At 38.6% G+C, this 27,460-nt stretch overlaps 1 protein-coding gene across 1 annotated transcript in view; it reads right to left on the bottom strand.

Moving 5' to 3' along the window:
- Positions 1 to 27,460, bottom strand: part of LOC110214783 (formin) — a 356,877-nt gene that overhangs the window by 226,711 nt on the left and 102,706 nt on the right. The window contains 2 exon segments of the mRNA XM_020995886.2: positions 5,827 to 6,197; positions 6,200 to 6,595. Of these exon segments, the coding sequence (XP_020851545.2) occupies positions 5,827 to 6,197; positions 6,200 to 6,595 (767 nt within the window).

Raw genomic sequence — 27,460 nt, 5'->3', positions numbered from 1 at the left:
GTTTTGGAGCATCCAGTAATTTCAGGGTAGTTTCCTTCATTTTTCTTGGGGCTCTGCTTCCGACTTCACCACCATCGCTCTCTTTACACCCATTGGTTCCCTTTTACATGTTGTCTTCCTCCATTAGAATGTAAGCCTTTTGAGGGCAGGGACAGTCATGCTTTTACTCATATTTGTATACCTACCATTTAGCAAAGTGCCTGGAACACAGTAAGCACATAATAAGTGCTTGTTGGTTTTAGGGTCTAGGAGGGTACAGCACTTTAAGAATTCATCAGGAAAAGGATGCCTGGGGTCCTAGAAAGCAGGGCATTAGGAAATGAGAAGAATCTGAAATGGAGTTGGGAGGGATTTCAAAAGGTTGCTTAGGATTGGCCCTGTGCACAGGAATGTCAGAAAGAAATTTTCTGCTTTTTTTTCTTCTCTTAACTAATGTTATTAATACCATATAAGTGAAAATAATCTTTTGCGGCCAGTTGGTCTAGGAACCTGAGAGGGTAGGATAAGTTGACACGGCTAGACAACAGTTCATGTGAAAAACATGTGAGGATTTCAGGGTTTTAGTTTGGTGCTTAATGAGTCAGTGGTATAACACAGCAGTCAAAAAAGCTAATTCAATCTTAGGCTATACTGATAGAAGCCCAGTATATAGAATGAGGGGGATTAAAGTATCAGTGTGCTTTGCTTTGGTCTGACCACATCTGGAGTTTGGTATTATGTTCTGAAGAACATCCCAGAGGATGAAAACTGAGATGCTAAAGCGACTCAGAGCTCTGCCACTGATCAGGACTGATGGAAGCAACTTAGGATTTTAATCTGAAGAAGAGAATGGCAGCCATAGTGAGAAGATAGACGTCCTCAAATATACGAAGGGCTGTCTTGAGAAAGTATTAGACTAACGCTATGCTCCTGCTAGGGACATCTAGGTGGTATAGTGGATAAAAACTCATCTTCTTGAGTTCAACTCCGGCCTTAAATACTTACTAGTTGTGTGATCCTCAGCAAGTCACTTAACTCCATTTGCCTCAGTTTCCTCATCTGTCAAATGAGCTGGAGAAGGAAACGGCAAGCCACTCCAGTATCTTTGCCAAGAAAAACCCCAAATGGGGTCAAAAAGAGCTGGACACAACTAAAACGACTGAACAACAACAGCAGCTCAATAGAAGGGAAAAATATCCTAACTTAGAGCTGTCCAAAAGTGGAACGGGCTGCTCGGAGAACTATCCCTGGAAGTCAACAAACAGAAGTCGGATGTCACTTATAAGGGTCTCTGAGGAGGGGTTTCCTACTCAGTTGTGAATTGGACTAGAGGAATTCTATATTCCTTTCTAATGCTAAGATTCTTAATGATACTCAGAAAATAGGATGCTATTATATCTATGGAAAATGGATTCAGAGTTACAAATAATTGACACATCATAAATGGACTTTTATAACAAAACTTGTTCAGTTAAGGATTGTCTCATTTGGTGGGAATAGTAAGGGATGCTTCTTAGGCTGGGTTTGTTTTGTTTTGTTTTGTTTTTTGGCTAGGTAACTGGGGTTAAGTGATTTGCCCAGGGTCACACAGCTAGTGAATATTATGTGTCTCAGGCCAGATTTGAACACAGGTCCTCCTGACTCCAGGGCCTGTGCTCTATCCATTGTGCCACCTAGCTGCTCCCCTTAGGCTGGGTTTTTGATGATTCCATCAATATCTATCACAAGGCTATCTGAACTCATCAAAACTGAGAATAAGGACAGAGTGCTGGGTATATTTGGATTCAGGGAAGACTTGGTTAAAGGCTATATACCTTTGTATATGTACCTATTGTATATAGTATATGTACCAGCTATGTGATCCTGGATAGGTCGCTTAACATTTCTGAACCTCAGTTTCCTCCTCTATAAATTGAGGATAATAATAGTACTCCTAAGAGTTCTTGTGAGGCCGCAACAAGATGATACATATGAAGAGCTTTGTAAACCTTAATGTAGTATATAAATATGAGCTACTGTCATTAGTGCTATTATTAATGAGAAAATGGGACAAATCATACATTATTACCAATGTTACTGAAAGCAGCCTTTTTTAAAAAAAAAAGTATATTGTGTTAAATCTAAATACTTAGAAAGCAAATCAGGTGAGTTAGGAGAAGATTTCTCTACTAATCAAAAATGGCATCATTTAGGATCACACATTTAGAATTAAAGGGGATGTGTCTTTATTTAGTCCAACTTTCTTATTTTATAAATGAGGGAACCATGAAGCAGAGATTAAATGACTTGCCTAGGGTCACCAAAGAACTAAGTATCGGGGCCAAGATTCAAACCCAGGACTCTAACAACAACAGCACTTTCAGAGTCTGATGTGCTCTCTCCAGAAACAAGAAAAATAGTAATACATACATATAGACGCAAAAATGTGCATGTAACTATGTATAATTATGTACATCCTGCTATCGAGGGTGTCAGTTATCAGGGAACAGATCCATATTCAGTTTTTAGTACAATTGCCTACTAATTATTCACCATTTCACCCCTTCAAAGAGCCCACCCAAGACAGAATATGAATGACACAAAATCACAGTGTATTTTGGTTTAAATCAGGGGTGTTAGGAGGAAGATAATAGTCCAATGGGCTTATATTAAATCATAAAACACCCAGTGAAGGGAGAAAATGACCATGTTCAATAGACTTTCCAGTTTTTTCAAAGAGAAGTGTCCCCCCACCCCTGCCCCAGACCTCATACATTGTGGCTCAGTGCCTGAAACTGTTACTGAGTCAGCCTCTCCTGATGCCTCTGGTTGGGACTTGTAAATATATTCATATGCTTTTCGTTTCTCTCAAAATTGAAGCACTAGATTTCTTTTGAAACTAATGAGAGTTTTAATATTAAATTGTTTCCTTTTTCAAAATGGTACAATACATAAGGAGGAAAAAATGCAGACAACAATCATCTCTGGCCTGTACTTAACCCAGATTGAGTAGCAGAAGCAGAGTCTGCCTCTCCCAGTGGTGTTGTTACAAGGCTCTAATATTACCCACTGATAATGAAAGCAGGTGGGGCAGAATGTGGAAAAAGACTAGTTAGATACACACGGGAATGGAAACAAGTGTGATCCGAGAACTGCATTATGGGGCTGTGAGATGAAATCTATTAGCCTTGAGTGCTTCTCCACTTGTATTTGAGAATGCCAAATAAATGAAAATCACTCAAAATAAATGTGCTGGAAAGTTATTTCCTAGGGGACTCCACTTTGACTTTAGGTGAGACTGCCAGGAGCACTTGAGTTTTGGGTGTGGCTATTTCAGATCACAGGCGTATTTGCTTCAACATTTAATTGCAAGGTTAAAAAGCAGCTGCCCAGCATAAGCTCTGATTTCTATTCTTTATTGATGGTAGGCTTAAGGAAGGCTCCAAATTGCTACTTGGGATACACTAAGACCAGGCTATTCACCTGCTTAGTTATATTTAAAACATTTCCCATCCCAATTCTTTTATAATGTTTTCCTGCTGCTATAACCTAGAAGTCCCATTGATTGTCAGGCATCATCGTATGGTTTGAACCTATATGAAGCTATACCATGGTATGAACAAAAACAACATATTGCGAATACTGATTGTCATTCAATGACGCCGTTATCTGGATCTGGCTATTACTAAATTCCTACTAGTTTTAGCTTGAAAATAGGGGCAAGACAGCATGAGAGTTGGTACTTTGGAGGATCTGGGATTTTGACTAGTGTGGCTATTTCTTCCACTAGCACAGATTATGACCTTTCCTTGCCTTCCCATCCTGTATAATTCTTATTCAATCTTTACCATAAATTTTCCTGGTAGCAGAGGGTAGCACTGGTTTAATTTGCAAAACATCTATGGAGGAGGAAGACCACGAGAAGTATCACCTCACAAATGTGGCAATTATATAATGAAATATAGTGACCCCTTCAACCCTGACATTAGGTCCATCTCCTATAATCAGGCTCAAGCTCTGTTAACAAATGAAGATAGAGAACAGATGGCAGTCAAGGAGAACTGGCAAATACTGGAAGGTGGAAGCTATGGAGAGACAAAACTAGGTTGTACTTCATTCATCAACCTCATTGGCAGCAAAGAAGTAAACTTTAAAAATCTATATGAAAATTGGTTTGAATTGAAATATTCAAATAACCTAAGATAGCTGTATAGCAAATAGATAGAGTACTGGCCCTGGAGTCAGGACAAGCTGAATTCAAATACTTCCTCAAATACTTACTGTCTGTGTGACTCTAGGCAAGTCACTTAACCTGTTTGCCTTAGTTTTCCTATCTGTAAATTTGGGATAATAGCAGCACCTACCTCCTAAGGTTGTTGTGCAGAAAAGATGAAATATTTGTAAAACTTTGCAAACCTCAAAGTGCTATATAAATAATAGCAATTATTATTATTATTAACTAAATAACCACTATTCATAACTGTCTACGTAACACACAAAAAAGGTGTTTGTCTAGATCCACAAAGTAGTACTTCTTTGGGAAAATAATGGTAATAAAATAACAGCTAAAAAGCCTTGCAAAGCACTGTGTGTGTGTGTATATATATATGTGTGTGTGTGTGTGTGTGTGTGTGTGTGTGTGTGTGTGTGTGTGTGTGTGTGTGTATGTATATATACATATGTGTGTGTGTGTGTGTATATATATATATATATATATACACACACACATATGATCTCATTTGGTCTTCATAACAATCCTATGAGAAAGGTACAAGCATCTTGAAATGTATAGATGAGGGACCTGAGAGCCAAAGAAAGGCTAAATTAATTGCATGCAGTTTTACAACTAATAAGAAGCAAAAGTGGGATTTGAATACAAGTCTTGCTTTTGACTCCCAGACCAGTGATTTTTCCACTACATCATTCTGCTTTTCCTAGAGGTACAGTAGACATAGTTTTAAGATAATTTTGTAATCAACTAATTTTTAAAATCATCTGGTCTTTCTTCCCTCATCCTGGATCCTCTCATATCTCTTTCAGCCTCCAAATTTAAATTTATTTGCATCTGTTTGTAAGAGGAAAAGAAGTAAGGGGAGGGAAGGCAAGGGAGGGACGGAGGGAGGCAAGAAACATTTATTAGGTACCTACTATGTGCCAGGCATTATGTTTAGCACTTCATAAATGTTAACTTATCTGATCCTGGGAGGTAGGTGCTCATTTTGCAATTGAGGAAACTGAGGCAGACAGAGGTTAAAGTGACTTGTCCAGTGTCACACAGCTAGTAAGTGTCAGATGGATTTGAGTTTATGCCATCCTAACTCAAGGCCCAATGACCTCTCCACTTTACCACATAGTTGCTTCAGGCTGAATAGGACATACATTCATGAATTTTTCCAGCACAAAGGCACCCTTTACCTGAAGAATCTCTGCTTTTCAAAATCTTTTTCAAAAGTTATCATCAAAATCCATATTATCTACTGCAGAATTGGTCTTCTTACTCTTTCTCTCTCTCTAATAGATCACAGTGACACACCCAGGTCCAGTCTCTAAAAATGATCTATTAGCTGGCAGGAAGGGTGTGCCTGCTCAAAGATCATTGCTTGGCATACCATCACCAAAGATTTAGAAAAGAAAAGACCAGTCAAGATCTGCCAAATAGCTGCCAAATTCAACTGACACTCCTTCCAAAAGTATCTCATCGTCACCAAGATACCCCCACATAGAACTTAGGAATCATGCATGTGGTAAATGTTAGACTGTACAATAACGGGTAGAGCTGTGAGGAATAAGACACCACTTAATGGAAGCTCTTGGGAATTTTACAAGCAGAAAGCTAAGTTGTAGGTGTCATGGTAGGGTTTTCCTTACCTTCCACCACTTATTTGTATCCTTGTCCAGTAGAGAGGCTTCATGGGGCAGCTGGGTTCAATGGCAGGCTTTCGAGGAATCTGGCTAAAGGATGTGTTGCCTCCAAAAAAGGGAGGAGGAGGAGGAGGTGGTGGTCCAATTCCTGGAGGAGCTGGAGAATGTGGAAGTGGGAGTCCAGTGCTAGGGAGAGGTGGTGGGGGAGGGGGGAGGGGACTCCCAGAGCTTAGAGGTAAGGGAAGAGGAGGTGGTGGAGGAGGAGGAGGGGGTGGAGGAGGAGGGGGTGGTGGTGGCCCAGCACTTGATTGTGTTGAAAATGGTAGAGGCTGAAGTCCTGGTGGAAGGGGAGGAGGTGGAGGGATGCTGTTGGCAGTGGAGGAGCAGGAGGGGGAGATGACTTTTGTTGACCAGATGAGCAACTTTCTAAAGACTGGAGGGTTGAAGAGATATCTTTGTTATCATTTGGGGGAGATATGTGGTTTAGAGAGGAGATATTCAGTTTTTTGGGTACTATTTGGTTACTTTTAATGGTTTTGCTCTCATCTTCACTGGGTTTTAAAAATGTCTCTCTGTCAGTTTGTATGTAGACATTTCGGAAGGTCTTTGGTGGATAATCATCTTCTGTAGAGATGCAAGCATCTCTTGTCGTTTCACATCCTCCACTCAATCGGTGTTCTAACTCACACTTCAGATTTTCAATGGTTTCTTCTAGTCTTGCCGTTATTACAGCGTGTTCTCCCCTAATGTGGAAGACCCTCAGTTCAAACTGGGCCTGAGGATAAGAGTAAAAAAAGAAAAGAGCTCAGTAAAATGAAGATTAGACATATTAAGAGATTTAGTACTATTCCAATGTCAAAATAGCACATGCTATTTGAATATAGAGACAAAGTGGCAATCATGAAATAATCCAAATGGGTATACATTTCACTTTATGAATTTTCCAGAAACTTAAAACATTTGGAAACAAAGAATGATTTCAGCTAACCTGAGCTCATGGGGAATAATTACTGAGGATTAAAGTTTAAGAGCAAAAACATCACCTAAGAACTTTTACCCGGTTAAAGTATCAAATACAAACCATATTCGGATGTGCCTGAAAATGCGTTTTGTAATTCCAAAGTCTGGCTTGGAAATTGACTGTCATAAGAAAGGCATGTTTGGGGATCCTTCTGGCCTATAGTTGCTGTTCCAGCAATCACCCTAGAATGCCTTTCTTTGTGAGATTTCCAGGTTAATATGGCAGTCAAAAAGATAGAGAGAAGTTAGTCTCCAAAATTCTTAATGCTTTTTTTTAAATACTCTAGCCTTTAAACTAGGGGTTCTTTTTTCTTTTTTTACTTTTTAAAAAATTTTATTCTATAGTTTCTTTTTTTAAATTAATTTATTTTGATTTATCAACAATCACTTCCATAAGCTTTTGACTTTAAAATTTTTCTCCCCCTCCCTTCCCACCTCCCTCTCCCAAGACAGCACACAATCTAATATAGGCTATACATATACATTCCTATTAAACATATTTTCACATTAGTGATGTTGTAATTAAGAATTAGAACCAATAGGAAACCACCAGAAAGAGGAAACAAAACACAACAGAAGAAAAAAAAGTAGCAAATAGTATGCTTCAATCTGCATTCAAACTCCATAGTTCTTTCTTTGGATGTGGATAGCATTTTCCATCATGAGGCCTTTGGAGATGTCTTAGATCCTTGTATTGCTGAGCAGGGTTAAGTCTATCAATATTAGTACTTAACTGATTATGTTATTCCCTTCTTGAGCCAAATCTGATGAGAGTAAGGTTCAAACAATGCTCATCTCCCTCCCTTCTTTCCCTCTGCCAGTAATAGGTTTTTGTGCCTCTTCCCGTAATGCAATTTACCCTTGTCTGCTTCCTCCTTTCCTTTCTCTCAGTACATTTTCTTAGTTAGATCAGATTAATCACTTACTTGGATCCATTTAACCCACTTGATTAGATTTTTTTTTATCATTACATCAAAGTCAACTTATATCCACCCCTTTTATGTATTACCCCTTTAACATGGTGTAATAACAATACAGTTCTCAAGGGTTATGTCATCTTCCCTTGTAGGCATGTAAACAGTTTGCCTTTATGAATAACATGTTGTTTCTTTCTGACTTGTTTACCTTTTTTTTGTCTCTCTTGAGTCTTGCATGTGAAGATCAAATTTTCTGTTGAGTTCTGGTCTTTTTATCAGGAAGGTTTGGAAGTCCTCTATTTCACTGAATACCCATCTCCTCCCCTGAAAGATCATGCTCATTTTCGCTGGGTAGTTGATCCTTGGTTGTAATCTAAGCTCCTTTGTCTTATGGAATATCATATTCCATACCCTATGGTCTTTTAATGTAGAAACTGCAAGGTCCTGTGTAATCCTGACTGTGGTTCCATGATATTTAAATTGTTTCTTTCTGGCTTCTTGCAGTATTTCTCTTTAACCTGGTAATTTTGGAATTTGGCTACTGTACTCCTTGGTGTTTTCAATTTGGGATTTCTTTCACGAGGTGATCGGTGGGCTATTTTCCTCTCTGGTTCTAGGACCTCAGGGCAGTTTTCCACTATGATTTCCTGAAAGGGTACTCTCCAGGCTCTTTTTTTCCATCATGATTTTCAGGTAGATCAATAATTTTTAAATTGTCTCTCCTGAATCAATTTTCAAGGTCAGTTGTTTTACCAATGAGGTATTTTACATTTTCATCTATTTTTTTCATTCTTTTGTGTTTGTTTGACTGATTCTTGCTCTCTCATAGAGTCATTAGCTTCCATTTGCCCAATTCTAATTTTTAACAAATTGCTTTCTTCTATTAGATTTTGTCCCTTCTTCTCCATTTGGCCAATTGTATTTTTTAGGGGCTTATTTTCTTCAGTGTACTTTTTTTCCAGTTGGCCCACTGTATTTTTTAAGGACTTGTTTTCTACAGTTAATTTTTGTCCTTCCTTTTCCAAGCTATTGACTCTCTCTTGAATATCTCTCATTTCTTTTCCCATTTTTTTCTTCTACCTCTCTCATTTGACTTTTAAAATCCTTCCTGAGCTCTTCTAAGAAGGCTTTTTGGGCTACAGACCAGTTCATATTCCCTTCTGAGGTTCCAGATGTGGGTTTGTTGACAATGTTGTCCTTTTCAGAATTTCTGCCTTGATCTTCACTCTTCCCATAATAAGAATCTATTGCACATTTCTTCTTGCTCATGGTGTTTGCTTATTTCCTGGCCTTAAAAAGAAATTGAGCTCTCTTGCTGGGAAGCAGAGGGCACTGACCCAAGCTTCTTGTGTTGGGAGCCTAGGGCCTGGTCACTGGCTTTGTGTTCTGAGGCCTCCAATGCTGGCAGTTGGAGGCTGTAGGGTTCTGACAACTTCACTGATGTTGGGCTAGAATTAGCAACACTGGAACTCTAGGTGTAGGATTGGGTAGCAGTGGCTCCTGGAGATTTCCTGCTCACTCAGGCCTTTCCTTCCTTTCGCTTTCTTCAGCTCCTTTTAGATGGATGTTGCAGGGTGTTTATTCACCTGGGGCTCCTTGGAGTGCTGCTTCCCTTAGTTGTGCTGAGGTACCTGGAGACCCAGTTGCTGCAGAATGCTAAGGCACCTGGTGGTTTTTCAAACTGGTTTCCACTGGTTCCCCTGCCCTCACTGAGGCATGCAGGGGTCCTGGTATTGGTGTTTGCCTGCTCTACCACCTGGGTTTCAGGATCTCCTCCTGGTATGCTGAGGAGGGGCTTTCTGCTAGCTTGCTGGGATGCCTTCTGTTCTGTACTGCTCCCCTTCCCAAGGGCAACAGGAGCCTTTTCCATTAATCCCTCAAGTGACCTAGGCTACTGAACTGCTACACTCCATCTTTCTTCTGGTTCAGCTGTTCCAGGGTTTTTCCTAGGGCGGTATTTTCTGGGCTTTCAGAGGCTAATAAGGGTAAACCAGGGGTTTTAAGCCTGGGGTTTGTGAACTTTCTGAAAAATATTTTGATGACTGTATTTTAATATAATTGTTTTCCTTTATAATACTATGTATTTTATTTTAAACACTTAAAAATTCTGAGAAGAGGTCCATAGTCTTTGTATTGCCAGAGCAGTGTCCATGAAACAAAAACAAAAACAAAAATTGACAAACCCCACTTTAAATCATCAGAATTCAGCTTTGTCTTATGCTCATTCTAAATGAAACAAGAATTCCAAATTAGTAAGTTTAAGATAAGGATGCATTGAAGTTATTCTAGTTCTACTCACTTTGTTCTGCCTCAATTCACAGAGGTTTTGCAGTAATATACTCTACCCCTGTTCCTTCACCCAGGAAACCTTTCCTAATCCTCCTAGATGCAAGTATCCTTTCTTTCTTCCTCTTCTTCTTCTTCTTCTTTTTTTTTTTTGCCAGAGCAAGCTTTTTATGCAGTTAATTCCTTCGTGTCCCTCCCTTCAGAGGCAGGATTGGTTCCTGTCCTTCTGGGTTACAATCTTCCTGATACTCCCATTTCAGGTATCCTTTCTTGTCTCAAAGTTTAGATCACATACTTCCTGGTATTCTAATTATTTGTGTATAAGTCATAGTTTCCATAAAAGAATGAAAGCCTTTTGAGAGCAGAGGCTGTTATCATCATCATCATCATCATCATCGTTGTTATTATGATGATTATCTAATCTTTAAATCCCCTTTACCTTGCACTTCATAAATGCATTCCTTCTCTCTACCCCTTCCCTTTCCAACGTCTTCCTAAGGCTTCAACATCCACATTGACAAGCCTTCAAACACCTTGCTTTCCCATCACAAATAACATTTTTTTTAAAGCTCAATTTCCAGGACATCAGTCACCCACCGTGGTCTCAAGACCTAAACCTCACTTGTATTTCCAACTGTTCTGCCTCCAAAATTTTGAACTTTCAGAGATGTCTTGGTAACGCTGGATCCTCTGATGAGGAAGAAGCATTTTTGATTCAGAAGATGAACAGCAGGAAGCTAGTCATTGGGTAGTAAGAAGAGAAGATTGGGGGAATATGGCCACTCCCTAGAGCTACTAGAGGCTACCCTGATATGAACAATAGAGGCAGGCCCTTTTTCCAAAGGGACCACCGTCTTATGGGAGCAACAGCTGATGAACAAAAAATATTTAAATCGAATAACAGAAGACTTTGGGGAGTCAGGATAATTGTCTTAAAGTATCTGAATTGTAATCATGTGGAAAAAGGAACAGAGTTGTTCCAATAGGTTCCAAAAGGCAGAAAAAGGAGCAATCAGTAGAAGTTTCAGAAAGGCAGATCTTTGATTAATATAAAGAAATCTTTAAAATGAAAGCTATGTAGAAGTGGAATGGGAGGCACTGGGTTCCCCATCTCTGGAAATCTTCCAGTGCAGTCAAGATTACTTACTTGTCAGGGCTATTGTAGAGAGGATTCCCATTCAGATATAGGTTAGATTAGATCACTTCTGAGGTCTCATCCAAATGAGATTCTGCTAGTCTATGGACCTTTTCTAGAGTTAACACAGTGGATAAAGGGCTGGGCCTGGAGTCAGGAAGACAGAATCAAATCTGGCCTTAGAAACTTACTAGCTGTGTGACCTTAGGAAAATCACTTAACACCTCTGTTAACTGTAAAATGAGAATAATAATAATAGCACCTATTTCCCAAATGGGTAAGGATTAAGTGAGATATTTGTAAAGTGCTTAGTGCAAGGGTTGGCACTTAAACGCTTTTTCTTCTTCCTTCTTTCCTGGTATATTCCAAATTGGCTGAAATATTCCTATTCTAAATTGACAGTTGCTAAAAGAAATCCTGAAATCATACTGTTTCTACAAAAAAAAAGATTTCTAATCTTAATTGCTCCCTCATTACTACTTTCAAATAATTTCACTTCTTATTAACCTCACCTTCCTAATGTCATTGGTCCTTTCTAAGAGCAAAGGAAAAACAACAATCTGTGAGTACCTGCTGCACTGGAGAACAAACTGGACAGTTCCAGCTGGGCAATGCTACTCCTTCCTTCCTTCCTTCCTCCCTTCCTTCCTTCCTTCCTTCCTTCCTCCCTTCTTTCCTTCCTTCTTCCACATGGAGAATCATATACTTACATGTAGGTGCTCTGCCCAAAGGAATATAAATTTCTTGAAATAGAGCTCCATTAAACCAGGCTTTGATAAAGCTCATTCAGATTCAAATGGAGCTATTTGACTATACCTTAAAATCAAATCACCCTGAGTCTCACTGATTGGCCAATAAGTACCAGCCCAAACCTCTGTGGTTCATTGTTTGGGTTTTGATGGCTCAGAGTGAGTGTAAACAGCAATTGTTTAGGTTCTGGCCAGAAACCCAGAGGGTCTTCCCCTCCCAGACTGATTTCTTTTCTTTTCTTTCTTTCTTTCTTTTTTTTTTTTTTGCTACCTAGCCTTTATCACTGAATGGGTGTTGCCTCAGACAAACTGAGACCTAGGAAAAACCTTAGCTTAAAAAGGCCAAGGTCTCCCACTGCTTCTAGGGTCACCTGCAGTCTTCCTGATCTTTGCCTTGCCACTTGACCCAGATGGCTCTGAAGGAAAGAGTGAGGCTGGTAACTTTGCAAAGCCCTGCCTCACTTAAATCTAATTCACTTACAAGTTTTGGCAAGAATGAAAGACAAACAACAACAGTAAATGAGATCAAAAGTATCCTGCACTCCTAAGTCCTTGGTTTCTTTGTCTATCTTCTTTCCAGTCTCAGAAGATAAGGTTGCCCCTCTCCTAGTGAGGCTAAACCCTTCAATTGTGAGTTCACTCTGGCACCCTACATAATATTGTTGCAATCACCCTCTCTCTCTCTGTCTCTCTCTCTCTGTCATGCATCTTAAATGTCTTTCACTCTACTATTCCTTCCATCTATAAAAAAGCTCAGGTATCTTGGGGGAGGGGAAGTGAACTCTTGACCTTTATTCTGCCTCTTCCTTGTGCTTTTTTTCTATCCCTTCTTTCTTGCCAAGCTTTGAGAAAGACTCATTACTTTCAATTCTTTGACACCCTGATGACTCTTCAACCTCTTGTGATCTGGTTTACCTTTACCCCTACATTATTTCCCCTAAGGTCAAACCTGCTCACTAAATCCACTTGTCTTTTTTTCTTTCCTCATCTGTTTTAATATATGTTTTTTGATGCTGAACTTTCCTCTCCTTCCCCACCATCATTTCTTTAAAAAAAATATTTAATCCCTCTAGCTATTCCCATACTGGAAATGCAGTGTCCATTTATAAGCCAAGGCCAATCCTGATTGGCCCAGAAACTTTAACCTGCTCCATTTTTCTAAGCCCATACCGTTCACCCTTCCTTAGGCAGCTTAGTGACTTGATGCTCCCAGGGGCTCAGCTTATTTGTGCTTGACTTACTGTGGACTCTAAATTTTGCAGTTCAGAACTCCCAAACTCAGGCAATTCATTGTCCTCACCTACACAGGCTTCCCCTTTGCCCCCTTCAAAGCTGGGATTACCAGCCTGTATTACCACGACACAGAAATTTTCTTCTTGATACAATTTCTTCCCTTGGTTTCTATGACAAAGGATTTATTATGCCCCCTCTCCTACTTCCTGACTATTTCTTTGTGCCTTTTTTTTTTTGCTAACTCCTTCTTCCACAGACACATTCTCATATTTGATTCTTTTCTCATCTTTTTCTATACTTACTTTTTTGATGACCTCATCTGCTCCCTTGGCTTCAATTGCTATCTCTATGTAAATGATTCCCAAATCCATATTTCTATACCTCAACCTTTCCACATATCTCAGTCCCCTATTTCCAAATGCCTTCTAGATTCTCTTCCCTGGATGCTCCGTCGGTACTGCAAGGTCAACATGTCTAAAATGACTGTATCATTATCTCCCTGAAAGCTCCCTAATGCCTACTAAAATAAACATTTAAAAATGTTTGGGTTAGCATTCAAAGTCCTTCATAATTTGGTTCCAGTCTACCTTTCAGGCCTTATTTCACACTATTTTCCTTCATATATCTCATGTTACTATCTCTGAGACAAACTAGAACATTGGCCATTCTTTGACTCCTACATTTTTTTCTGTCCTCTTATATCTCTGTCCCTTGGCTTGTTCATTACTCCATTCTTGGGATGCTCCTTTTGTATGTATTTTTGTACATATTCTGCTCCTATTGCATATGGTAGGTGCTAAATGTTTGTTAAATTGAAGGGAGTAAGCATTTATATAGCACTGACTATATGCCAGGCACTGAGTCAAGCACTTTTTTTTTTAAACATATATTATCTCACTTGATGTTCACACCAACTCTTCAAGGTAGGTGGCAGAAACTTAGGCAAATATGAGTTGAGTGACTTGCCTAGGGTCACTCAGCTAGTAAATATCTGAGTCTGGATTTGAACTCAGGTCTTCCTGACTCCAGGTCCAGCACTCTATCCATTGTGATACCATCTATTTAACTGAATTGAGAGTGTTCACCAAGATCTTCTCCTTGCTTGTTTCATGTTACAACGGGAAGTGTAGTAGACAGAGTGCGGGGCTTGGAATTGGGAAGGGTTGGATTCAAATTCTACCTATGACACTAACCATGCGACCATGAGCAAGCCATTAATCTCTCTGAGCCTCAGGCAATTCTGTAAGATTTATCTGCTAAGTCACAAATGGAGTAGGAACACTGACAGACTTTAAGACAGTTCTGCCCCCATCATACCATTGTGGGATACCCCACTCCACTCCTACCCAGGCAGTCTGAAACTACCTTCCTCCATAACTTTTATGCCATGTATTCCCTCAGCATTTCAGTGTTCCATGAATACTCTACCAAACATTCATTTTTTGCTGTTTTAAGTCTTTTTATTGCATACATTTTATGTACGCCAAAAGAGAAGATAATCTGGTCTACATAAATATTTTATGACATTTATAAACATTTTTATGCAAACCAAACTAGATGATAGCCTACTGAAGGGCAAAGACCATGCCTTCTACTCCTTGGGCACCCTCCCCACTACAACCAGTAACACAGAGACACAGGACTTAGAGGTGACCTCAGAATTCATCTAGTCTAAATTCAGGTTTACAGATGATGAAACTGAGGTCTAGAGAGCTTACAGTCAAACTCAAATAGAAACAGATTTCTTCATGCTTCATATTGACTTAGAATATCTCAAATTGCCATTATCTACATTTTTATTTTTATTGTGTTGACCATTTTCCAGTTACATTTACTTATCTGTTTTTGGAGGCAATCAGGGGTTAAGTGACTTGCCCAGGGTCACACAGTTAGGAAGTGTCTGAGGCCAGATTTAAACTCAGGTCCTCCTGACTCCAGAGTGAGTGCTTTATCCACTGTACCATCTAGCTGCCTCCCAATTACATTTAAGTCTGAATTGGCCACACTAAATATTGAGGACTGTGTTTGACACCTCTGGATTAAGGGACTTGCTTAAGGTCACAGAGTTTATGAATAGCAGAACTGGAATTCATACTCAGGTCCTTTGGCTTTTATATCTACATAATGAGAGTTGTTAACTGGCAGATTCAGATCAAATGCACAGGTGTTATAAAAAAAAGTTGGTGTTGTTCTGTTTTATTTAATTCAAAATACAGATAGTATAACAATATGAATGTTCTATGCAGCTGTTTTCATAGTGTAAAAGAATCCAGCATGATAGAATCATATTTGTGATTCTAATCTGACCAAAGAACAGTTTCCAGGCAACTCCCTTAGCCTCTTCCAAAGTCAGTCTTCCCTCCTCTCCCTTTCCAAAACCATAATCCTCATTATTATTATTATTATTATTTGTTAGTATCCTCCCTGTTACCACTGCTCTGAGATAGCATTAAAGGGACACAATGTGCTGAAACCCAAGCACTGGGAAGGGACACTTTTGCTTGTCTGATCCACATGGGCACGTCTGTTGAAAAGAAGGTGGAAAAGTGCTTGTTGATGAAAGACGTCAAGCTAGTGCCAAAGGCTGTGGAAAAATTACCCATTAGTATTTTGTTGTTATGAACATGCTATCCCAGTAGGGCTGCCAGGGTCAGTAAAAATCCAGGTTATCTGCCATACAACTTGAGTCAACGTTTTCCAGGGACTATTCCAAATTCTACATCCCCAGGTCAGAGTACGCCAGAAGTTCCCAACATGTTGCTAAGACCTATTTTCTATGAGTTCAGAAAAGAATTCTGTCACTAAGGAAGAAAGGAAAAGGAAAATGGATTAGGAGCATTAAGTACTCAAATGGAATTGAACTAATTGACCTGCCATATACTTTAAGAACAAGTTAGCTCTAATGTTTTTTATCTCATTCATGAGCTCTATTCTTTGTCACCACTCATAAACCTCAATATCTCAATAACTTGCTATTTCATCAATGTTGGAATAGTCCCTCTACCAGTGCTAATTGTAATTCCTTTATGACTTCATAGGAGTTAAGTGATATGGCAGAAAATTCATCACCCTGAGGTCAATGTGGTGATGAGCTTCTCTGAATTTGGCTCTGATAATTCTCAAATGACTGACTCTGTCCATCACCCAGCCTATTCTTCTAGTCTTTTCAGCTTGGTAGGATTTTCCAGAGTTTATACTCTTCTATAATAGCTTTTTAGAATCCAAGGTCATCATCCTGATAAACTAATCAGAATAATACATGCCACCACCAAAAAAAAAAAAGACAAACATCTAAAACTTAATGAGAAAATGATACTGGTTTTCTCGAAGGACCCATGACATGTCTGATTTTAATAAGCAAACTATTAGTTCACACAGGAAATAAAAATATATATCACATAAACCACAAAAGAGAATTTTGTGAATAAGGGTTTTTGCATTTGTAGTTTTCTTCGCATTTGTAGTACCTTTAAAATCAGATACAATACGGAGGGAAGAAGGAATAGAGGAACAGGAAAACATAAAGACATACAGGAAAATGTCAAAGAGTCAAGAAATGTCACAAATTCTTTTGCTATATTCAAATAGAGAATTAAAAAAATGGTACAAACAGATGCTTAATATGATCCGTATTTCTCCAGTAATTCAAAGGATCCTTATATGTGCTCACCCAGACAAAATCACTTCACAAATGCAGACTCAATTCCCTCTATGTTTCCCTGTTTTAGGCAATTCTTGTTCCTGTCTTCCTATAAATCGCAGGATCATCAATTTAGAGGCATAAGGAGAAGCCATCCAATTTAACCTTTTCATGTTATAGACGAGGAAAGTGAACTTCCGAGGGCTTAGGTGCCTTGCCCAAGGTCACACAGGCAACAAGTAATAAAGGTAGGGTTTGGACACAGTTCCTCTGACCCCAAATCCAGTGCCCTTTCCACAGTATTGTGCCCTTCCTCAATCTTCTACACAGGATCTAATGTACGTTTGGGGCTGGGGTACCAGTACAGAATACGTTATCACTTTCAATATGTGACCACCACATTTCTTTTTCCATTATCTATATTCTTGATTACATCATTTATGCTTCTTCTTGAATGTAAGAATTATTTGGCAATATGCTACAACCTATTTACAGTCATCTTCCAACTGCCTTTTGTGTTATCTGCAATTTTGATTTTTTTTGAGACAATGGCTTGCTATAATATAGCTATATATATATATATATATATATATATATATATATATATATACATATATATATAATGCTATATATGGCAATATAGCATTACTGCTATAATATAGCTACATATATAATATATATTATATATATATAGCACTCGTGCTCTCTCTCTCTCTCTCTCTCTCTCTCTCTCTATATATATATATATATATATATGTATATGTATGTATATATGATGCTACATATGGCAATATAGCAATTACTGGGCAAATGCTGCCATTTAAAAATAGGTTTTTGCTGCAACAAATAATTTAAGATATATTTTCTTAAATGCGGTCCTGCCCAATCTTTTCCTGCCATGCCATTCTGAGCCCATCTCATTATCCATTTAAAGTATGCAAGAATATACTGATGGACTGAGCCAGTATGCTACTTATACAACTACATGTTGTAATGTGGGCAATTTTCATTTTTTTATCCACTTTGCTTTTCTTCTGAGGATGGCTAGGCCAATTTCTTTTGAATGATCATGGATTTCATGAGGTGGATTTATAGTAAGCTGGGGTTTAATATAATTATAATGATGTCATCTCCAGAGGAGAAAGTGAGGCTGGTAACTTTGCACGGCCCTCCCTCACTTAAATCCAATTCACTTGCACATCATGGCATCACTTCCCTAATGCCATGGTCCTCTCCAGAATGAAAGGACAAAATAACAACAACAATAATGATATACACAAACAGGAACATTTGATGAATTTTCTATCAAAAGGAAATCTCCTTATAGAGCATTCTCTATGAAATGGGCAAATAACCTAGGTCAAGAGGTTGGCAAACCATTCCCCTGATTTCCAGGCCAGATCTATCCAACCACAGTTTTTGGACAAGCTATATCTCCCTTTCTATGCCTTACTTGATGTTGATTATCTGGATCTTTGAACATATGGTTGCATTGTTTAGCAAAATAAAATCTACCTTATATTTTGTTCTGTTGGGCACATTGAAGGCTGAAGGCAAGAGGCCAAGACATTAATTCCCTCTCTGCTATGAGAAGACTGGATTTGCGATTCTAATTCCAATTATGATTGTTACCATTATTATCAAGGTTGCACATGACTTTAAGTTTTGCAGACTCTACATGAAATTGGAACAGATTGAGAACAATGCATTTGTAATCCCAAATGTACAACTTGCTACCTGTACCAGCAACCTTGTTCACATATAGAAGCCCTTCATTATTAACCTTCATAATTGGCTACCTTTATAATTCTAGAATATAATGGCCAACATATTATTCTGAAGAACAAAATTTTAGATTCTTTAATTATATTTGAAGTGATGGCGTTCCACACTCCAAATCTGCAGTAAGATGTGGCATCAGCCACCATCAGTCAACAAGCAAGGATGATGACTTCTGTATATCTTTTTTCTAAATCACAGCTGAGCAGGGTTTTTTTGTTGTTGCTTGGTTTTTTTTTTAAGATGCAAAAGAAGGTACATAAAGCACTCTGTCAAAAGGAAGCTGCTGAGAGGGGATCTGTTTCGCTCAGTGCTCTGTCTTTCCAAAGACCTTTTTCTGGATTTCCATTTCATCCTCATTTTCACTGATGTATTTATCTCACTTAGTCTCATGTCTTAGATTCTGTGCCATCCTGTGCTTCCAGCTTTGACGATTGTGTACTTTTTCAACTATGATTAGATTTTGAGTACTAACTCCCCTCTCCACAACCAGAGGATTCTGACAATTCTACTGAAGCAGGTTAATGACCCCTTGCCTTCAACTTGGTAAGAGTTTCTAAGGTCACCTTTATAGATGGATTTCTTGGAGCTTTCTGTAATATCATAAACCTAGAGCTGGAAGAGATCTCTGAGGCATTCTATTTCAAACCCTTGTTTTTATAGAAGAGGAAACTGAGACCCAGGCAGGTTAAGTGACTTGCCCAATGCCACACAGATAAGTTAAGCATCAGAGGTAGGATTTGAACCCAAGTCTTCTGACCCCAGAGTCACCATTCATTCTACTGTGTCACAACTAAAAATGGGGCATCTTAGTCTCTCAACTTGCTTTCTAATAAAGATGTTGTGAATATGAAATGGATAGCAATTACGGGCATAATAAACCTTGATTAGCTTGAAATCAGAGCCAACTACTGACTATTAATAATACATTTGTGAGATGTATATAATTTCTAGGACCGTCAATATGGGTTATCAAAGTCATTTTCATTGTCAAACACCAATCATAAAAAACAAACTAAGCAAACAAAAGGCCAATAAAAACATCTTGGAACCCTCATGCACCTAAATTTCAGTTCGCATTTCAAACACAGACTTAATCTTCCATGATGCTTTCATTAGCTAAGTAATAGCCCTCCCAGAACTGAACAATTTAACAGCCTCCCTAAATGCTTTTCCCTGAATGAACCAGCAAACATTTGGCCTCCTACCTTTATTATTTGAACAAATGACAGATGATGTGTGCCTAGGCCATATTCCCTTTTCCCCTTCTGCCACTTCAAGGCTACCCAGCGATCCATCACTTGATAAATCTGCTGTTGAATGGGTTTGAGATCATAGGCTAATGCAAGAGGGGGGACAAACAATGGAGTTTACATGTTTCTCATTAAAGCCTGGGTTCTGGCCCATGAAGGTTCCTCTAGAGGAGACAGGGAAGAGGAATGTCTTAAATTTCCAAAGATCCCAGCTACAAGAAGTACTCAAAATAGCAGGCATGAACTAACAGGCTTGAGAGAATATAGAGGCCTCCTTAAATAGACTAGTTCCTAGGCAAATACACAAGGAGATTCCATTTCTGAAGCAGGGGACAGACCACATGGTACACTGAAAAGAGCCTTAGATATGTATCAGAAATAAACCTGGGTCTGAATTCTGTTTCTAACACTCACTGGCTGCATGACTATGGGCAAATAATTCAACCTTCTAGAACCTCAGTTTCCTTATCTATTTATCAGGGAAAACAGTACAACTTATAACACTTAACAACACAACTCACAGGGTGCCATAGGATAAACCTTTAAGTGCTATAGAAATGTGATATGCGGCTAATGCTACTGGAAGACTTGGTTATGTGACTGTAAATCCCTTTATAGGAACAGCTAGGTGGCACAGTGGAGAGACACTAGCTATGGGACCCTGGGGCAAGTCATTTAACCCTGTTTGTTACAGTTTTCTCATCTGTAAAATGAGCTGGAGAAGGAAATGGCGAACTGCTCTAGTATCTTTACCAAAAAAAACCCCAAATGTGGTCACAAAGAGTCAGATGCGACTGAAATGAATGGCTGAATGAGGAGTCCCTTTATCTTTCTAAGGCTCATCTGTAAAACTGAGGGGATGGGATAGGGATTGTAATCATCTCTATGGTACAAAGAAAGTGCCAGCCTCCAAAAATATATTCTAATCACAGGGCATTCCATACTCAAATTCTCTCATCGATTTGACTTCTATAGATTTGAGTGTTACCCTGTGAGAAATACCCATACTACAGAATTCTAAAGATATCATTATCTTAGTCCTTAGCCACAGAGAATTGCTAAGTGGCCAGAACTTCTTTCCCTTGTGATAATACAGGCTAGGGAAAGAAGTCAATAAGATCTATCTAGTAACATGTGCAGTGTTTAATGGGTGAGGGTGGAAAGTTTTTGTTACCAACAACTTCCTATTTTGAAACAACAACAGAGGCTCAAGTTTCTATAAACTTTGAGGTTTACAAAGTACTTTCTTCACAACATAGGTCATGCTATTTTTATGTCCACTTTACAGATGAGATACTAAGTCTCCAAGACTAAGAGCTAGAATGGACTTAAATTTAGGTTCTCCTGTTCCCAAGTCAGGGTTCTTTTTGCTAGACCAGCATTACCACTTATTCTTGCCCCACCTTCCATAAAAGAATATTCATATTCACTATGGTAGATGTTCTCCCATTTCAGAGAGGCATCATGAGATAGAAGTCAGTCATTACATTAGTCAACAAGCACTTACTATGTGCCAGGCACTGTGCTAAGCACTGGGGATAGAAAGAAAGGCAAAAATGTGGTCCTTGACATCAGGAAGCTTACATTCTTACTAGGCAAGACAGTATAACTTGGACATCAGAAGAGGCTTGAGTTTGAATGCGTTATATGGGCAGGTCATTTACCCTCATCTTCATTTTCCTCATCTACAAAACAGGAAATTATGCCTGTGATATCTACCTTACAGTATTGTTTTAAGCCTCAAATCAAATCATGTATATAAAGGCCTCTGTAAAGCTTATAGCACAAAACCTTACAGCTGTTTAATCTCATTCACTCCAAACACTTCTATCACGTCAGTGCAGATTACTCCAAAATTTGTATTTTAAAATTCTTGCCTGAGCTCCTGTCCCATATGATGAAACTATTAGATATTTTTAAAAATATTTAAATTTTTTTTTCAATTTTCAAGACCTTAATTTTTCTTCTTGCCCCTACTGGAAAAGGAATGAAGGAAGAAGGAAGGGAGAGAGGGAAGGAGGGAAAGAGAGAGAAAGGAAAGAAGGCAGAGAGGAAGGAAGGATACAGGGAAGAAAAGAAGAAAAAAAGAAACTCACATATAGCATAGTCAAGCAAAACAAATTCCCACATTGGCCACATTAAAAAATGTTTTTTTTTCTTATTCTGCATATTAGTCCTTCATCTCTCTGTTATGAGGTCTGCAGCATTATTCATCAGTCTTCTGGAATTATGGTTGATCATTTCATTGATCAGATTAAGTCTCTCAGAATTGTTCTTTTTTGATCGTTTACAATATTGATGTTATAGTACAAATTGTTTTCCTGATTCTGCTAACTTCATGCTACTTCAGTTCATACAGGTCTTTCTAGCTCTCTCTGAAATCATCAATTTCTTCATTGCTTATAGCACAATAGTATTCCATAATATTCATATGCAATAATTTGTTGCATCATTCTCCAATTAATGGACACCCTCTCAGTTTCTGGTTCTTTGTCACTACAAAAAGAACTATTTTCACTATCCCCCCTGCCCCTCACTGTTTCTAACTCTTATAGTTATGTCTAGGGTACCACCATTATTCCAGTCACCAAGGTTTGGTATCATTTTCAATACCTCACTTTCAGCCAACTTACATATCCAATTAGTTGGTACATCTTGCAGTGTTTATTACCACCTCTCTCTCATATATCTCACTTCACAAATCATATAGCCACCATCCAAGTTCAGACCATTATCAACTTTTGCCTTGGATCAGTGTTAAAAATGGGGGGGGGAGGTGGAGAGGGGACAAGGGAGGGAGCCCTAAAGGGAATGGCATCACCAAGGAGGATATATGATCAACCAATCAGAGACTGGGAATATAGGTCTCATCCTACCCTGGCAGCATAATAATAAATTGTGTGTTATCTCCAACATAATCATATTAATATATCTGGTTGTTAAATCTCCAAAATTCTCCTCCTCTGAGCCTGGTATTGGCTTCTCAGGGCAGTTAAAACCTAAGTGAATAGCTGTCCACAGCAGCTAGGCTGGTGCTACTGGAAAAATTCCATCCCCATCCCAAAGATCCTCTTGTGGCTGCAACACATAGGTTCTGCACTTGAAGCCAGTGACAGGTGAGTGAAAGTACCCTCTCCACACCCCTCACCACACACACACTTTGGCTATGGGAGAAAATTTCTGACTGAGAAGAACCATGAGAAGATTTCATGGAGAAGGTGCTTTTTGAGTTGGGCTATAAAAGACAGGATGGGATGCAATACAGGGAGATGGAAGAAAATTGAATCCTATGTACAAAGGACTTTGTGAATAAAAGCACAGAGATACAAAGGGCAAGATGAGTTTAAGAAAGATAAATCGTCCAATATGCTTTAATACAGAATGTGAAAGAGCAGAGCATAAAAGGAAGCCAGAAAGGTAACCTTAAATGCAGAACCTTAATTGCCAGTTTGGATTTTATCTGACAGGTCCTGGGGAGCCACTGCAAGCTTCTGAATAGGATTGTGAAGGAATCGGAACATTATGAAGATTTCTCTGGCAGTAACGAGCAGAAAGGATAAGGTACTGAGATAGTCATAGAATTTAGAGGTGGAAGGAATTCAAGAGGTTCGAGCCATCATTTTACAGACGAGCAAAAGGAGATCCAGAGACTTGCAAGGTCACACCAGTAATAAATAAGCAGCAGAATTGGGATTCAAACCTAAGCTCTTTGCTTCCAAGTTGAGTTTCTTTTTCCTATGCCATGTTCCCTTGCCAAAAGAGAGATAACAAGACCTGAACTGCATTAACAGTGAGAACAGAAAAGAGCAACTATTGTTGCTGTTCATTTGTTCAGTTGTGTCCAACTCTTCCTGATCCATGGATCATACTGTCCATGGGGTTTCCTTAGCAAAGGTACTAGAGTGGGTTGCCATTTCCTTCTCCAGTGGATTAGGGCAAATAGAAGTTAAGTGACTTGCCCAAGGTCACACACGTAGTGTCCATGGCCAAATCTGAACGCAGGTCTTCCTGACTCCAGGCCTGCACTCTATCCACTGAGCCATCTACCTGTTTGAAGTATAATGTTCAGGACTTATAACCAAAGAATATCCAAGCTGTAAAGGACCTTAAGGATCATCTAGTTAAATTCCCAGAGGATTAGAGAAATGTAGAGAGCAGGAAGATCAGAGGTTATATACTCAAATATTCTTAATCCTTAAGAAATCATGAATCCTTAAGAAATGATTCATGAACATAGCCTTTGCTTGAAGCTCTCTGGTGATTGGAGCTCACCATTCTTCTGGGTGAGCCCTTTCAATTTTTGGCCAATTTATGAGCTGATGTTTAGTCATTTCAGTCATATTTGACTCTTCATGACCCCATTTGGGGTTTTCTTGGCAAAGATACTGGAGTGCTTTGCCATTTCCTTTTCTAGCTCATTTTACATATGAGGAAACTGAGGTAAACAGAGTTAAGTGACTTGGTCACACAGCTGGTAAGTGTCTGAGGCAGGATTTGAACTCAGGTCTTCTTGACTCCAAGTCTAACTCTCTATTTTGTAAGCTACCTACTCAATAAACCCCTCTAAGGTCTAAACAAGATAGCTTCCAGCTTATCGAGATTATCTTTTAATCCAAAAGAGAAAGACAAATGATAGTGACTGACCCTAGATTCAACCTTCATCAGATATGGAACTCAAAGCAGCACAGGCAGGTACAGAGAGTGATCGATTCACACTGGGAAAGTTAGGTGAGACAAATATAATATCACCAAGCCTCATCGAGTTTGAGAACAACAGTTAAATTCAATTATGAAAAGAGAGGGGAAGAAGAGGAAAGGGTTAGGGAGGGAGGAGAGAAGAGAAGGGAAGGAGAAAGAAGGAAAGAAAAAGAGAGAGAGAGAATGTGGGAGAGAGGGGGAATGGGTCAGGAATCCACAAAACAGCATGGCACCATGGGTGGTGCTGAGTTAAAAAATTGGTGCCGTTTTTAAAACTGTCTTTCTAATCGAAACCTTCAGACACAGAACTAAGTTAAACATGTTTCTGTTATTAATGTACAAACCAACTGGGGGAATATAAGGCCACCTTTTCCAAATATTTACTTCAGTCTCAGCTCTGTTGGTTTTTAAGCTTCAGAAGTTGTCTCCTACTATTTTTCCCTTCCTCACTCATCTCTAAAATTTGGGATTCCAGCCAGGAATTATAAACAGGATTTGGGGAATCTCAACTCCCAGACTAGACTCTGTGCACTAAAGAGATATGGATCAGCACCTGATTTGACATTGTTCTCATGTGACCCATGCTCAAATCCTGGGCTTTTTATAATACTAATACCAATATGCTTTGTTTCTCCATTTGTTTTTGTTTGTTTGATTTTAAAGCATCTAGGTGGTATAATGGATAGAGGTGCTGGACGTGGAGTCAGGAAGACCTGAGTTCAAATCCTGCCTCAGACACTTACTAGTTGTGCAGCCCTGAATGAGTCAATCTTCCTCTACCTCAGTTTCCTTATCTGCAAAATTGGCATAATAATACCTCCCTCCCTCCCATGGTTGTTGTGAGGATAAAATAATATTTATAAAGCACCGTATCCATTTTAAAGCACTAAATAAATGCTATTCTTTTTTTAAAAAAAACTATTTACTATTATTTGGGGGGAGAGAAGTGGGGGTCCAGACCTATCTTTATTTTTTTGGTGTGGGGAGCTCAAGAGTATAGAAACTCCCTTCTATGACACAGATATGTAACTGACCCAAAAGTTATAATTTTAGAGTTGCCCAAGACACAAGAGCTAGAAGGATTTGCCAATATCTGAAGTTACACAGCCAATATGACAAGGGACTTAAATCCAGGTCTTCCTGATTGTTTTTCCTGTCTCATCATGCTGCCTCTCCCTAATAACTACTAGCTCACCAAAAATCACTTAGTGCAGTGATTAGAGGTCCTGATGGCCCGATTATCTAGCCCCCAATCTAAAAAGGAGGAAAGAAGACAAAGAGATAGTGAAGTTCCCAGAATGGATTTCTTGCTTTTCTCCTCAAATATGTGGAATGATGAAAAAAGCACGAGATTTGCAACCAGAAGACCAGGGTTCAAATTTTGGCTCTTCCAGTTAATATTTAATTGAATTTGGCTAAGTCACTTAACATCTCTGGTTTTCAGTTTCTTCAATTGTACAGCAAAGGGATTGGACAAGATGATCTCCAGTCTCTTCCAGCTCTAAATCCTATGATCATTCCCTATGATTATGCAAATGAATGAACAATGGATTTTTTTAAAAAAACATACCACAACCAAGAAGAAAACTGTGCCAAAGGATTCTTTGCATAAAAAACTCAAAAATCATGGACTTAAAACCAATTATATCCAGGAAAGCTGAAGGACAAACATTTTCCCCTCCATGAATTCCAATTTTTAGTATTGAATAGTCTTGTGTTTTTCCATCTGACATCAAAATAATTATAGTAACTCGTATTTATATAGCATTTAAAGGTTTGCAAAGCACTTTACATACTTAATCTCATTTGAGCTTCACAACAACCTTGTAAGGTAATTGCTATTATTACCTTCATTTTATAGATAAGGAAACCAAAGCCAAGGTCACAGCTAACAAATGAGGCAAGATTTAAACCCAAGTATTCCTGATTCCCGGTCTAGTGACCCTTCACAAGACCATGATGCCTCTCCTATCATCTTTGGAGCAACAAGGACATTTTCATTCTTATTGCCATTAGTGTAGTAAGAAAATTAGAAGAAGGGGAAAAAAAAGACCAAAAAAGAAAGCAAATCTGAAGACAAACAGGCATTTGTTTTACATTTTGAAAAAACAGCCATTGAGGGTGAGTAATTAAAGGAAATTTGGACCCCCAAAATGATCTCTAGGCCAATCTGTATGAAAATCAAAATTCCTTCCTTTCAAACACCTCAACCATGATAATCAGTTACACATGCTGCATTAATACTATGTTCATGGACATGAAGCCTAAAGGTCTCCTACTGCCTTGACTGATGACATAATTTAAAAAGAAAAGAAAGGTGACGCCCCAACAATGAGATTCCTAGAAATAGAAATATTTAGGAGTTTACTAGTTTGGTAACTATTTAGACTAGACTGACAGTAGTGGGACATGATCCAGTTTTGTTTTGTTTTTTTCCATGAAGGGGTCAGATCATAGAATTGGTAGATACAGATTATATGGATATTATTTTAATTAATACCCATCTACCAAAAAGTACTAGTTTGAGACAGAATTAGACAACAGGAAAACAAGAGATGGTCATATTTCTTGATACAGACTGTACCTAAGCTATCCCAACATGAATACTTTATTAATAAAAACATGCAACGGTTTGTGTATGCAGAACAAAAGGATACTCTCATCTATCCACATTATTAAACACATGCATTTTGTAACATTTAAAATAAAGATTAAGAGAAAATAATCATAGAAACCATTAAGTATCTTGTAGAATGAAATTTCGATGACATTAAAACACTGGTTTGACTCTTTTGATATTTAAATATTTATTTTGAAAATATTTTATGAACTATATCCCATGTTAGGTCTGCTAAGAAATAAGAATGCTGATTTAAATGCATCTCTTGCAATTACTGGCAAAGACTGGCATATGTAATTCTTGGAACAAT

The sequence above is a fragment of the Phascolarctos cinereus genome, unplaced genomic scaffold (assembly GCF_003287225.1).
Source record: "Phascolarctos cinereus isolate Bilbo 61053 unplaced genomic scaffold, phaCin_HiC Scaffold_3;HRSCAF=262, whole genome shotgun sequence".
NCBI lineage: Eukaryota > Metazoa > Chordata > Mammalia > Diprotodontia > Phascolarctidae > Phascolarctos > Phascolarctos cinereus.
This window is presented reverse-complemented; position numbering and strand designations above follow the sequence as displayed.